This window comes from Hemitrygon akajei, chromosome 11, assembly GCF_048418815.1.
Source record: "Hemitrygon akajei chromosome 11, sHemAka1.3, whole genome shotgun sequence".
Taxonomy (NCBI): Eukaryota; Metazoa; Chordata; class Chondrichthyes; order Myliobatiformes; family Dasyatidae; genus Hemitrygon; species Hemitrygon akajei.
This window is the reverse complement of record NC_133134.1, coordinates 14,837,145-14,849,092: the sequence shown is the minus strand read 5'-3', so window position 1 is coordinate 14,849,092 and position 11,948 is coordinate 14,837,145. Positions and strand designations below refer to the sequence as shown.

At 40.3% G+C, this 11,948-nt stretch overlaps 1 protein-coding gene across 4 annotated transcripts in view; it reads left to right on the top strand.

Annotated features, from left to right (window-relative positions):
• Positions 1–6,424, top strand: part of LOC140735335 (bifunctional apoptosis regulator-like) — a 41,182-nt gene extending 34,758 nt beyond the window's left edge. For all 4 annotated transcript variants that reach the window (XM_073060264.1, XM_073060263.1, XM_073060261.1 and 1 more), the window contains 2 exons: positions 2,215–2,414; positions 5,502–6,424. In XM_073060264.1, the coding sequence (XP_072916365.1) occupies positions 2,215–2,414; positions 5,502–5,694 (393 nt within the window). In that variant the 3' untranslated portion in view covers positions 5,695–6,424. The remainder of the gene's footprint in view (positions 1–2,214; positions 2,415–5,501) is intronic.
• Positions 6,425–11,948: the final 5,524 nt, after the last annotated feature.

Below are 11,948 nucleotides of genomic sequence, written 5' to 3'. Positions count from 1 at the left end.
CCTAAAAATAGTGATAATATATAAATAAGTAATGAACAATGTTGAGGACACGAGTTGTAGAGTCCTTAAAAGTGAGTCCATAGTGGAATTAGTTTAGTTTTGGTTTGAGCAAGGTTATCCACTCTGGTTCAGGAGCCTGATGGTGTGGAACCTGAGGCTCCTGTACCTCCTTCCTAAGGACAGCAGCAGGAAGAGAGCACAGCCTGTTTGGTGGGAGTAATTTGTACTGGCATGTACATTCTGGTCCCAGGGCAGATCCTCTGAAATGATAAAGAAGTGGTAGTTAAAACCCCTATAAATTCCTACATTCTTTCAATTCATAACTTAATTAAGAAAAATTAGAACAACCCTGTATCTGCTCTGAAATAATCTATCCTCTGATTTTTTTTCCCCCACTACCTGAGTCATACTGTCAATCTACAATCAGTGTTGATTGTCCCTTGGCATTCTTTTTTCTGGGTTAGAGCACTAAAGGTTTAAGTTGCACTGTAGAGATCTTGATACAGAAATAAACCAATTGTTTGGCATCAAATGACCTAATGTCTCAAGGCTGGGTGTGTCTGTACTTGCGTCACACCTCCCCTCCCCGATGCTGCTTCTCTGCCCCATCCCACACCCCTACCACAGTGTCCACACTCACCTTTCCCAACATCCTTTGCTCCTGCCAGATTTATAAACTCACTCTCTGCTTCACATTGACAGATATAGTACTGAGCAAATGATTAAGGTACCCTAGCTGCATATATCACATATGTGTGGACTATTTTCTAAATGGGGAGAAAATCCAAAAAACTGAGATGGGAGTCCTTGTGCAGAGCACCCTAAAGGTTAACTTGCAGGTTGAGTCAGTGGTGAGGAAGGCAAATGCCATGTTAACATTCATTTCAAGAGGTCTAGAATACAAGAGCAGGGAAGTGATGCTGAGGCTTTATAAGGCACTGGTGAGGCCTCGCCTTGAGTATTGTAAACAGTTTTGGGTCCCTTATCTGAGAAAAGGTGTGCTGGCTTTGGAGAGGATCTTGAGGAGGTTCACAAGGATGATTCCAGGAATGAAAGGGTTTTCATACGAGGAATGTTTGACAGCTCTGTGTCTGTACTCGCTGGAATTCTCAAGGATGGGGGGGGGGGGGGGGGTAGAATCTCATTGAAACCTTTTGAAAGACCTAGACGGAGTAGAATACGGAAAGGATGGAGAATCCTTTCTCCTGTGGTTGGAGAATCTAGGACAAGAAGGCACAGCCTCAGGATAGAGGGGCGCCCTTTCAAAACAGATGCGGTGAAATTCCTTTATCCAAAGGGTGGTGAATTTGTGTAATTTGTTGCCAGATGCAACTGTGGAGGCCAGGTTGTAGGGTGTATTTAAGGCAGAGATTGATAGGTTCTTGATTGGACACAGCATCAAAGGTTATGGGGAGAAGGCTGGGAACTGGGGTTAAGGAGGGGAAAAAAAGATCAGCCATGATTGAATGGCGGAGCAGACTTGTTGGGCCAGATGGGCTAATTGTGCTCCTATGTCTTATGGTCTTAATATGATTGTTATGACCCTTTGAATAATTATCCCAGTAAATTCTGTGACATTGTAATGAATTTCACCAACAAGGATCTGATTGGGAATTTGGCCACTATGGATGCTTCTTACATCCTCGTCAGCACAGAAGTTGTGGTATATTTTCATTTTCATTTATGTTAACAAAAAGAACTTAGAAATAATCAAATCCAGCTTTAGATTTATCACCCAGTAGTGTCTTGTATCTACCTGCTTGCACACTGATTTTAAACCGTCCCCTTAATGAAATAGAGGACAGCAATATTTCTGTCCATATTCAGCTTCAACTTTTAATGATCTTCTAAACTGGTAAGCCCCAACCAGCAAGCCCCAAGAAGCTTCCATCTTCCATCTGCTTGTTCTGTCACTTGCCACAGATCCATACTCCTGCCCTATACCACTTTGGCTTCCAGTAGAAGTACTATCTGCCCTCAGCCTAAGTTAACTAATGAGATTAGCAGTGGGGAGATGCAACCAGATTCATATTTTGGTTATTTATTGTAATTTGATTGTTAAACTTGTCATTTTGTTTAAAAATATAAGTGGTTGACCAAGTGTTTCTAAGCTGAGTTAATCTCTTGTGAAATGTATTTTGAACTTAAACTTGTTATGTACAATCTTTTTCTCCTGAATATGTGCATTTACTTTGTCAATATTTCTCTTCAAAGTCTGATGACATCAGCTGGAAGCAGTGGGCTGAATTCCTTGTGAAATACTCCTTGATACCATATCAGTTAATTGCAGAATTTGCTTGGGATTGGCTGGACGTGCACTACTGGACATCACGCTTTATAATTGTCAATGCAATGCTCCTGTCTGTTCTGGAAGGCTTTGCATTCTGGAAGCTTTGGTCAAGAGGAGGACTCAGGTAACTATGAGGTTAACCTTGTTACTGATTTCTTTCTCTGTACCTTGAACATGTAACCAGAATTTATGTGAAATTTGAGGCTAAAGTAACTTTAGTTCTTTATCAAAGCAACACACAAAATGCTGGAGTAACTCAGCAGATCAGGCAGGAACTATGGAAAAGAGTAAACTGTCAATGTTACGGGCTGAGACCCTTCTTCAGGACTGAGAAGGAAGACTCCCTTGGGGTGGAGGAGCAACACCTTATATTCCACCTGGGTACCTCCAACCTGATGGCATGAATATAGATTTCTCCTTCCGATGAACAAGTTTCCCCTCCCACTCCCTTCCTCTATTCCCCACTCTAACCTTTCACTTCTTTTCACCTGCTTATTACTTCCCCTGGTTACCCCCTCCTTCCCTTTTTCCTATGGTCCACTCTCCAGTCCTATCAGGTTCCTTCTTCTCTGGCCCTTGACCTTTCTTACCCACCTGGCTTCACCTACCAGCTTCCTCTCCCTCTCCCCCCACCTTTTTATTCTGGCATCTTCCTCCTTCTCAGTCCTGAAGAAGGGTCTCGGCCTGAACGATTGAATGTTTACTCTTTTCCATGGATGCTGCCTGACTTGAGTTCCTCCAGCATTTTGTGTGTGTTGCTTTGGATCTCCAGTATCTGCAGACTTGTGTTTACGATTTAGTCCTATGTATTCTCTAAATCTAAACTAGGAATTGAATGGATTTCTGCAAATAATTTATCTCATCCATGTATATTGGGGTCTGATTTACTTTGTGGTCTTTGTATTGTGGGAGAGGGAAGAATCATCTCCCTTAGACAGCAAGTGACTGGAGCAATTTAGGATTTATTTTTTAATACTCCAGATTTTCTAATGACTTGGTCTAAATATTTGCCTTTAGGGAATATTTTTACCCCAAATCTCCAAACATATTTACTATTCTGCTTAAAACTATTTGTCAATCTGGCTCCCCTTGCCAAAATTACCCTGGCCATTAGCATGATTGAAAACATTTTTGAACTTTGTTCTATGTACTTCTGAATGCTGAAGGAATAAAGAATGTGTTACTACAGAAAAGTGAGACCCATGTGAGAAGTCAGTGGTGATTGGCAGAGCAGGAACAAGAAGCTATTCGGCCTACCACTATTTCTTATCTGATACCTATCCAACTTTATCCTTGAATAAATGGCATTCGGCACTTAATTTTTTAAAAACTGTTTGCAATGTCCAAGCTTTACTCCCAACTATTCAAATATAAGAAAGTGTGGAGCAGCTAGTCGTCTTCCACCTCCCATGTGAATGTCTTCTGATGAGTTATCAGCTCATCGATGGCCATGCCAATTTGTGCATTTATGGTATCTTCTATAATCCCAGTATGGTTTTCACTCTGCATTCAGTGGTCACTTTATTAAGTACAGGATGTGGCCCTCTACTGCAGTTAGCTCATCCATTTCAAGGTTCGAGTTGAGCATTCAGAAATGCTCTTAGGCACACCACTGTGGTTATTTGAGTTACTGTCACCTTCATGTCAGTTTGAACAAGTCTGTCCATTTCTATCTGACCTCTCATTCACAAGGTATTTTTGCTCACAGAACTTCCGCTCACTGGATGTTTTTTATTTGTTGATTTTCGCACCATTCTCTGTAAACTCTAGAGACTGTTGTGCATGGAAATCCTAGGAGATCAGCAGTTTCTGAGAAGCTCAAACCACCCTGTCTGGCACCAACAATCATTGCATACTCAGTCACTTGGGTCACATTTATTTCTCCATTCTGATGTTTCGCCTGAACAACAACTGAACCTCTTCACCATGTCTGCATGCTTTCATGCATTGAGTTGCTGTCACATGATTGGCTAATTGGATATTTTATTAATGGCAGGTGTACATAATAAAGTGGCCACTGAGTATATATGTTAATAGTCTGTTTTGAACCCTTGATTAGTTATGTTGTAGATAAGATCAAGATTTAAATGATTTGTAATTTCAAAAGCTATCAGCTTTTTATCTTGATCAGATGTTTCTTCTCTGGACTGAACCAAATAATAGTCGGCCCTCCTTATCTGCGGGTTCCGCATGCGCGGATTCAGCCAACCGCGGATCAGGAAAACCCAGAAATTCTCTCTCCAGCACTCGTTGTTTGAGCATGTAGAGACTTTTTTCTTGTCATTATTCCCTAAACAATACAGTATAACAACTACTTAAATAGCATTTACATTGTATTAGGTATTATAAGTAATCTAGAGATGATTTAAAGTATACAGGAGGATGTGCATAGGTTACCGCGGATCGGGAATCAAAAAAAAACAGAAGTTCTCTAAGTCGGAACAGGTACATCTGGTATTATTTAGCGTCAGTTAGTCAAATGTTTGTCTTAGTATATAGTATATATTTTACCTTTCTATGCATATAAAACACTTAAGAAATGTATCTATTCCAATAATTAAACCACTGCGTTGCTTAGTAATAATTGTAGCTTTCCTGGGAGCAGGGCCTTCACATGCTCCATTATTCTCACTTTATCCTTTAAAGTTTTTCCAATCATTGACTGACAGTAGTCTAACACTTTTCCAATGACCGATGGCATTTCACCTCTTTCCAGTCGCTTTATTATTTCCACTTTATTTTCAATAGTGATCGATTTCTGTCAACGGAATAGAAACAGCAGCAGCCGTGGGCGGCGGGTCCCGAGCTCTTCCGGGTGCTAAAGTCCACCGCACTGAGACAGGTTAAATAAGGTCCAGAGCTCTGCCAGGTCCTAAAGTCCACCACACTGAGACAGGTTAAATAAAGTCTGGAGCTCTGCAGGGTCCTAAAGTCCACCACACTGAGACAGGTTAAATAAAGTCTGGAGCTTCTGCCAGGTCCAAAAGTCCACCAACTAGAGCATCCTCGTGTTTTGGTATCCATGGGGGGTCCTGGAACCAATCCTTTGCGGATAAGGAGTGCCGACTGTATGTAGCTTTCGTAGTCTTTAACCTTTGAGTTGAACTGAATTCCATAATCATCAATTTTGCAACACATTTTAAACAAAGTATTATAACAATTTTATTTAAGCACATAAAATGTGAGAATAATTTGAAATTTTCTCTTTTAGGACCATCCCACAGAAAATGTGGAGCCATTTCTGGAAAGTATCAAGCCAAGGGATCCTTGTTGCTATTTTGTGGCCGATAATTCCTCAGTTTGTTTGTGACTGTCTATTTTACTGGGCTTTATACTTCAATCCCATCATAAGTATCGACCTGGTGGTCAAGGAAGTGCGCCGTTTGGAAACCGAACATTTGTGACAGAAAAGTTGCTATCACATAACAGGCTAAAGGCAACCAATTATGGTTCTAATATTAATAATGTCCATATTTGCAAGTATACTTTTTTCACAGCTTGCAACCAGATACTGAAGTGAAATGTTCAGAAATGATTAAATTGAAGTTTTAAGAATTAAGTCAATCAATATAAAGAGACAAAACCATTTGCTCCATTTAACTGTGAATAGATTAGTATTTGGTAAATATATTTTTCAGTTCTCATTGCTGCAATTATCACATTGGCACTAAGTACCAATTGCATGCATTCTTAACCTACACTTCTCAAACTTTTCCCTGCAAGTTTTGGTCAGAAAAGTGATTGTTTGATCATTTGTAACTCAATAATACTTGTGATTCTACAAAACCACGTGTGCTAGGTCACATGAATTTTTTAGTCTCTCAAGGGCTAAGTACATCATGTATCACTATCTAAAGTGTGGATAAGGGGAAAATATTGCAACTGATATTTTAACGCCTGTCTTCATAATTTATTTACTGTTGATTCAAATTTTTGAAGTTGTATAAGAAACCTGTGAAATTTTGTAATCATTTTTGCTGAATAAACTCTATTTTTGCATTTATTTTATTGTTAGTCATACTGGAATAGCATATTGTCAAAGTGGGATATGAAATGTGAATGGTGATCCACAATCCTGTTTATACCAGTGAATCCATCAGCTTCCAAAAGAGATTAAATTGAGTTTTTTATTAATACGTTTGTGTTTTATGAATGATCAAATTTAAGATTTAAATTCATCTCCTCACATGATTTTAAGAAAATGGGAGTCTCCAGCTCACTGAAAGAAGTATTCGATTGGTCTGTCAGACAGAAAGTTAACTTTTATCATGATTTTACAGATTTAGATAGAAAGCTGAAACTGATGAGCAGAACATTGTTTAGATTGTGTTGATTCATGAAAGCTGTAAAATCTTTCTACGTCTGACTCCATCCCCTTCCGCCACCCACCTACCTCTCCCCTCACCTGGCTTCAGCAACTACCTTCCAGCTCGTACTCGCTCCCCTCTCCCCTTCCCCCCCCCCCCCCCCCCACCTTCTGGCTTCTCCTCCTTCCTTTCCTGGCCCAATGAAGTGTCTTGGCCCAAACACAGAAGCTCTTGTGTTTAAAATCTCCACAAAGTCAGTGCAAGATCCCACACCCTCGCATGTATTGTCATATTGTGTTCAAAATGATGCTCTGAAACAAACTTTTGCCCTATTAGTCCCAGAAGTTACTTGAATATACAGTACTGTGCAAAAGTCTTGGGCACATGTTTAAAAAAAAATCTGTAAAGTGAAGATGCTTTCAAAATAATGAAGTTTTAAAATATATTTTTTTTAAACTATAAGAGCTTGTAAGTTATTCCAAGCACCTTGGAGAACTTGCCACAGTTTTTCTGCAGACTGTGGTTGTCTCACTTGCTTCTGTCTCTCCAAGTAATCCCAAACAGCCTCTGATGTGGAGATCAGGGTTCTATGGAAGCCATACCATCTGAAACCATATTAAAAAATTGTAGAGATGTTTTTTGAGGAGGTACAATATACTTGACAAACATATATAAAACCATAAGAGGAATAGACAGGGTGAAAGCACTTAGCAATTTCTCCTGGGTGGGAGTGCTCAATACAAGAAGGCATGGGTTAAATATTAGATGCCAGCGATTTAAAGGAGATGCCAGGTGTGGAAACAGAACCTTTGGTCCTGCTTTTCCAGTGTTGTCCAAGTTGATTCCATCTGTTGAGCTCATTGCCTTCTGAACCTCTCCAATTCCTGTTATTGTTGCTGCCTCAACCACTATTTCTGACACTCACTCCAAGTATGCACCACTTAACTGTGTGAAGAAAACTGTGCCTGATGTTTCTTTCACCTTGTCTATTCCTCTTGATTTTGTACCTCCTGGCAACACCCTGGTTGATCTTTTCTGCACTCTTTCTAGATTAATGACACCTTTCCCATAACAGTGACCAACTCTACACAATACTCCAAGTGCAGCCTTGCCAATGTTTTATAAAACTACATAACCTCTTAACTCCCTTACTCAATGCTCTAATTGATGAAGGCTGGCATACCAAATCAACACACACAATAATTCTGAAGGAATACAACAGGTCAAGCAGCATTTATGGAAATGAATTAACAGTTGATGTTTCAGGCCGAGACCGTTCTTCAGGACTGCATCATTGTAAGTTGACTTTCAGGGAATCCCGCACATGCACTCCCAAGTCCCTTTACACCTCTGAGTTTTGAATTTTCTCCCCATTTTAAAAAATAGTCCATGCCTTTATTCCTTCTACCAAAGTGAATGACCATGTATTTCCCTACACTTTATTCCATCTGCCAGTTCTTTGCCCATTCTCCCAATCTGTCCAAGTCCTTCTGTAGACACTCTGCTTCCTTGACACTACCTACCTCTCCAATAGATTTGAATGAAGAGTATGTTGACCAGTTGTATCATAGCCTGGTATAGCAACATCAATGTCTTTGAATAGAAAAGCCTTCAAAAAGTAGAAAATACAGCCCTCCCCACAATTAACGACATCTACATGGAAAGCTGCATCTCTCACCACCCAGCACATGCTCTCTTCTCACTGCTGCCATCAGAAAGGAGGTCAGGAGCCTCGTGATCCACTCCACCAGGTTCAAGTACAGTTATTACTCAACCATTAGGTTCTTGAACTAGAGTGGATAACTTCACTCACCCCATCAGTGAACTGTTCCTACAACCTGTTGATTCACTTAGCAAGTACTCTTCATCTCATGTTCTTGATATTTTTTGCTTATATATTTTTTCCTCTTTTTGTATTTGCAATTTCTTGTCTTTTGCACATTGGTTGATTGTCTGTTCTGTTGAATGTGGTCTTTCATTGATTCTATTGTGTTTCTTGTAATTACTGTGAATGCCTGCAAGCAAATGAATAGAGCCATAGAACTCTACAGCACAGAAAACAGGCCATTCGGCCCTTCTATTGTGTGCTGAAACTTTATTCCGCTAGTCCCATTGACCTGCACCCAGTCCATAACCATCCAGACCTCTCCCATCCATGTATCTATCCAATTTATTCTTAAAACTTAAAAGTGAGCCCACATTTACCACGCCAGATGGCAGCTCATTCCACACTCCCACCACTCTCTGAGTGAAGAAGTTCCCCCTAAACCTTTCCCCTTTCACCCTAAAGCCCTGTCCTCTCGTATTTATCTCTCCTAAACTAAGTGGAAAGAACCTACTCGCATTTACTCTGTCTATACCCCTCATAATTTTGTAAACTTCTATCAAATCCCCATATTCTTCTACACTCCAAGGAATAAAGTCCTAACCTGTTCAATCTTTCCCTGTAACTCAACTCCTGAAGACCCGGCAACATCCTAGTAAATCTTCTCTGCATTCTTTCAATCTTTACCATCTTACACTCTTTCAATCCTTCCTATAGTTAGGTGACTGGAACTGCACACAATACTCCAAATTTGGCCTTACCAATGTCTTAAACAACCTCACCAAAACATCCCAACTCCTATACTTGATTTATGAATGCCAGGATGCCGAAAGCCTTCTTTACAACCCTGTCTACCTGTGATGCCACTTTCAGGGAATTATGTATCGGAACTCCCAGATCCCTTTGTTCCTCCACACTCCTCAGTGCCCTACCATTTACTATATATGTCCTACCTTGATTTGTCCTTCCAAAATGCAACACCTCACACTTGTCTGCATGAAATTCCATCTGCCATTTTCTGGCTCATTTTTCCAGTTCATCTAGATCCCTCTGCAAGCTTTGAAAGCCTTCCTTACTGTCCACAAAGCCTCCAATCTTAGTGTCATCAGCAAACTTGCTGATCCAATTTACCACATTATAATCTAGATCATTGATATAGACAACAAACAACAATGGTCCCAGCGCAGATCCCTGAGGCACACCACTAGTCTCAGGCCTCCAGTCTGAGAAGCAATGATCCACTACCATTCTCTGTCTTGTCCCACACAGCCAATTTTGAATCCAGTTTACAACCTTTCCATGGATACCTAGTGACTAAACCTTCTGAACTAACCTCCCATGTGGGACCTCGTCAAATGCCTTACTAAAGTCCATGTATACAACATCCACAACCTTTTCTTCATCTACTTTCTTGGTAACCTCCTCGAAAAACTCTACAAGATTCGTTAAACACGATCTACCACACACAAAGCCATGCTGACTATCCTTAATCAGCCCTTGGCTGTCCAAATACTTGTATATCCGATCTCTCAGAATACCTTCCAATAACTTATCTACTGCTAATGTCAGGTCACCAGCCTGTAATTGCCTGGTTTACTTTTGGAGCCTTTTTTAAACAATGGAACAAAATGAACCACCCTCCAATCATCCGGTACCCGCACCTGCGGCTAAGGACATTTTAAATATTTCTGCCAGGGCCCCTGCTATTTCTATACGAGTCTCTCTCAAGGTCCAAGGAGATATCATGTCAGGCCTGGGGGACTTATCTACCTTTATTCACTGTATGGCAGCAAGCACCTCCTCCTCTTTAATCTCTATATGTTCCATGACACTACTGCTTGTTTCCCTTCCTTCCATATACACTATACCAGTTTTCTGAGTAAATACTGATGCAAAAAAAACTGTTTAAGATCTCCGCCATCTCGTGAGGCTCCACACATAGATGACCACTCTGATCTTCTAGGGGACCAATTTTGTCCCTTACTATCCTTTTACTCTTAATAAATTTGTAAAAACCCTTCGGGTTTACCTTCACATTATCAGCCAAAGCAACCTCATGTCTTCTTTTTGTCTTCCTGATTTCCTTTAGTGTTTTCTTACATTTTCTATACTCTTTAAGTACCTCATTTGTTCCTTGTTGCCTATACCTACTATACACCTCTCTCTTTTTCTTAACTAGATTGCCAATATCCCTTGAAAACCAACATTCCTTATGCCTGTTAACTTTGCCTTTAATCTTGGCAGGAACATGCAAACTCTGCACTCTCAAAATTTCGCCTTTGAAGGCCTTCCACTTACTGAGCACACCCTTGCCAGAAAACAACTTATCCCAATCCACTCTTCCTAGATCCTTTCTCATTTCCACAAAATTGGCCCTTCTCCAATTTAGAACCTCAACTCGAGGACCAGGCCTATCCTTATCTATAATTAACTTGAAACTAATGATATTATGGTCACTGGGTATATCTCAGGGTATATGGTGCCATATATGTTCTTTGATAATAAATTTACTTTGAACTTCAAACTTTGAATTCAGCTTAAACATTTGTAAAAATGGAAACTGTTTATTACCTGGGTGTGGCCTGCATTTTGGTACAGTAATTAAGCATAGTCTAATTGCCATTTAAAAATGAGCTGGAAAATGTTGCAGTAAATCAACAGTACTTCAATTTCAGGTATAAGTGTTGGTAAAATTTAATTCCATGACTTGTACCTTCAATTGGGTAATGTCACATTATCCTTTGTGTATTCCTTCCTCTGAAAGTACTGGGATATTATTCTGCCCAGTACCTGTGTTCTCATTTAAAATTACAGATGCTAATCATGTTTCCCGCCACTTTTTCTCACCCGAGCTATTGGAGATGAAGATTACAGGCAGAAATTTGATTAATGCTCTTATATTCCTTCTTTATCTGAGAGGCACCAAGCCAGAAAGAACAATTGTACTTCCAGTCAAATGATGCCTGCGTAAAACGTTCCTTCTGTTGACATCTTCTGGATAGATCATGAAACCATATATTACACTCCTTCTGTCTTTTATGTTTGGTTTTTCATCTTAAATGTAATTCTAGAACTGTTGAAGCTTGTGATTTGCAGTTGGGAGATCATTTGGGTGTTTCAGTTGTTTCAGCGCTCTGATGTCTCCGAGAGGATTCCGTAAGACTGGAGCAGAATTAGGCCATTTGGCTTATCAAGGCTGTTCCACCATTTCATTATGGCTGATCCAAATTTCCCTCTCAGCTCCAGTCTCCCATTTTCTGCCCGTATCCCTTCATGTCCTGACCAATCAAGAATCTATCAAACTCTTCCTCAAATAAAGATGAAGACTTGGCCTCCATCATTACCTGTGGCAAACAATTCAGAGACCGAGGCAGCATGAGGGAATCTTATGGTGAGCAGGCTGCAAGACGGGTTCAACTCCATTTCGTGGATTAAAGCAATGAGGGGGATAGAAACATCGAGAAGAATATGGAAGGTGAGCACCGGCTGCTTGCCTTCTTAGTGCGAGGGGATTGCTCTGCTATGG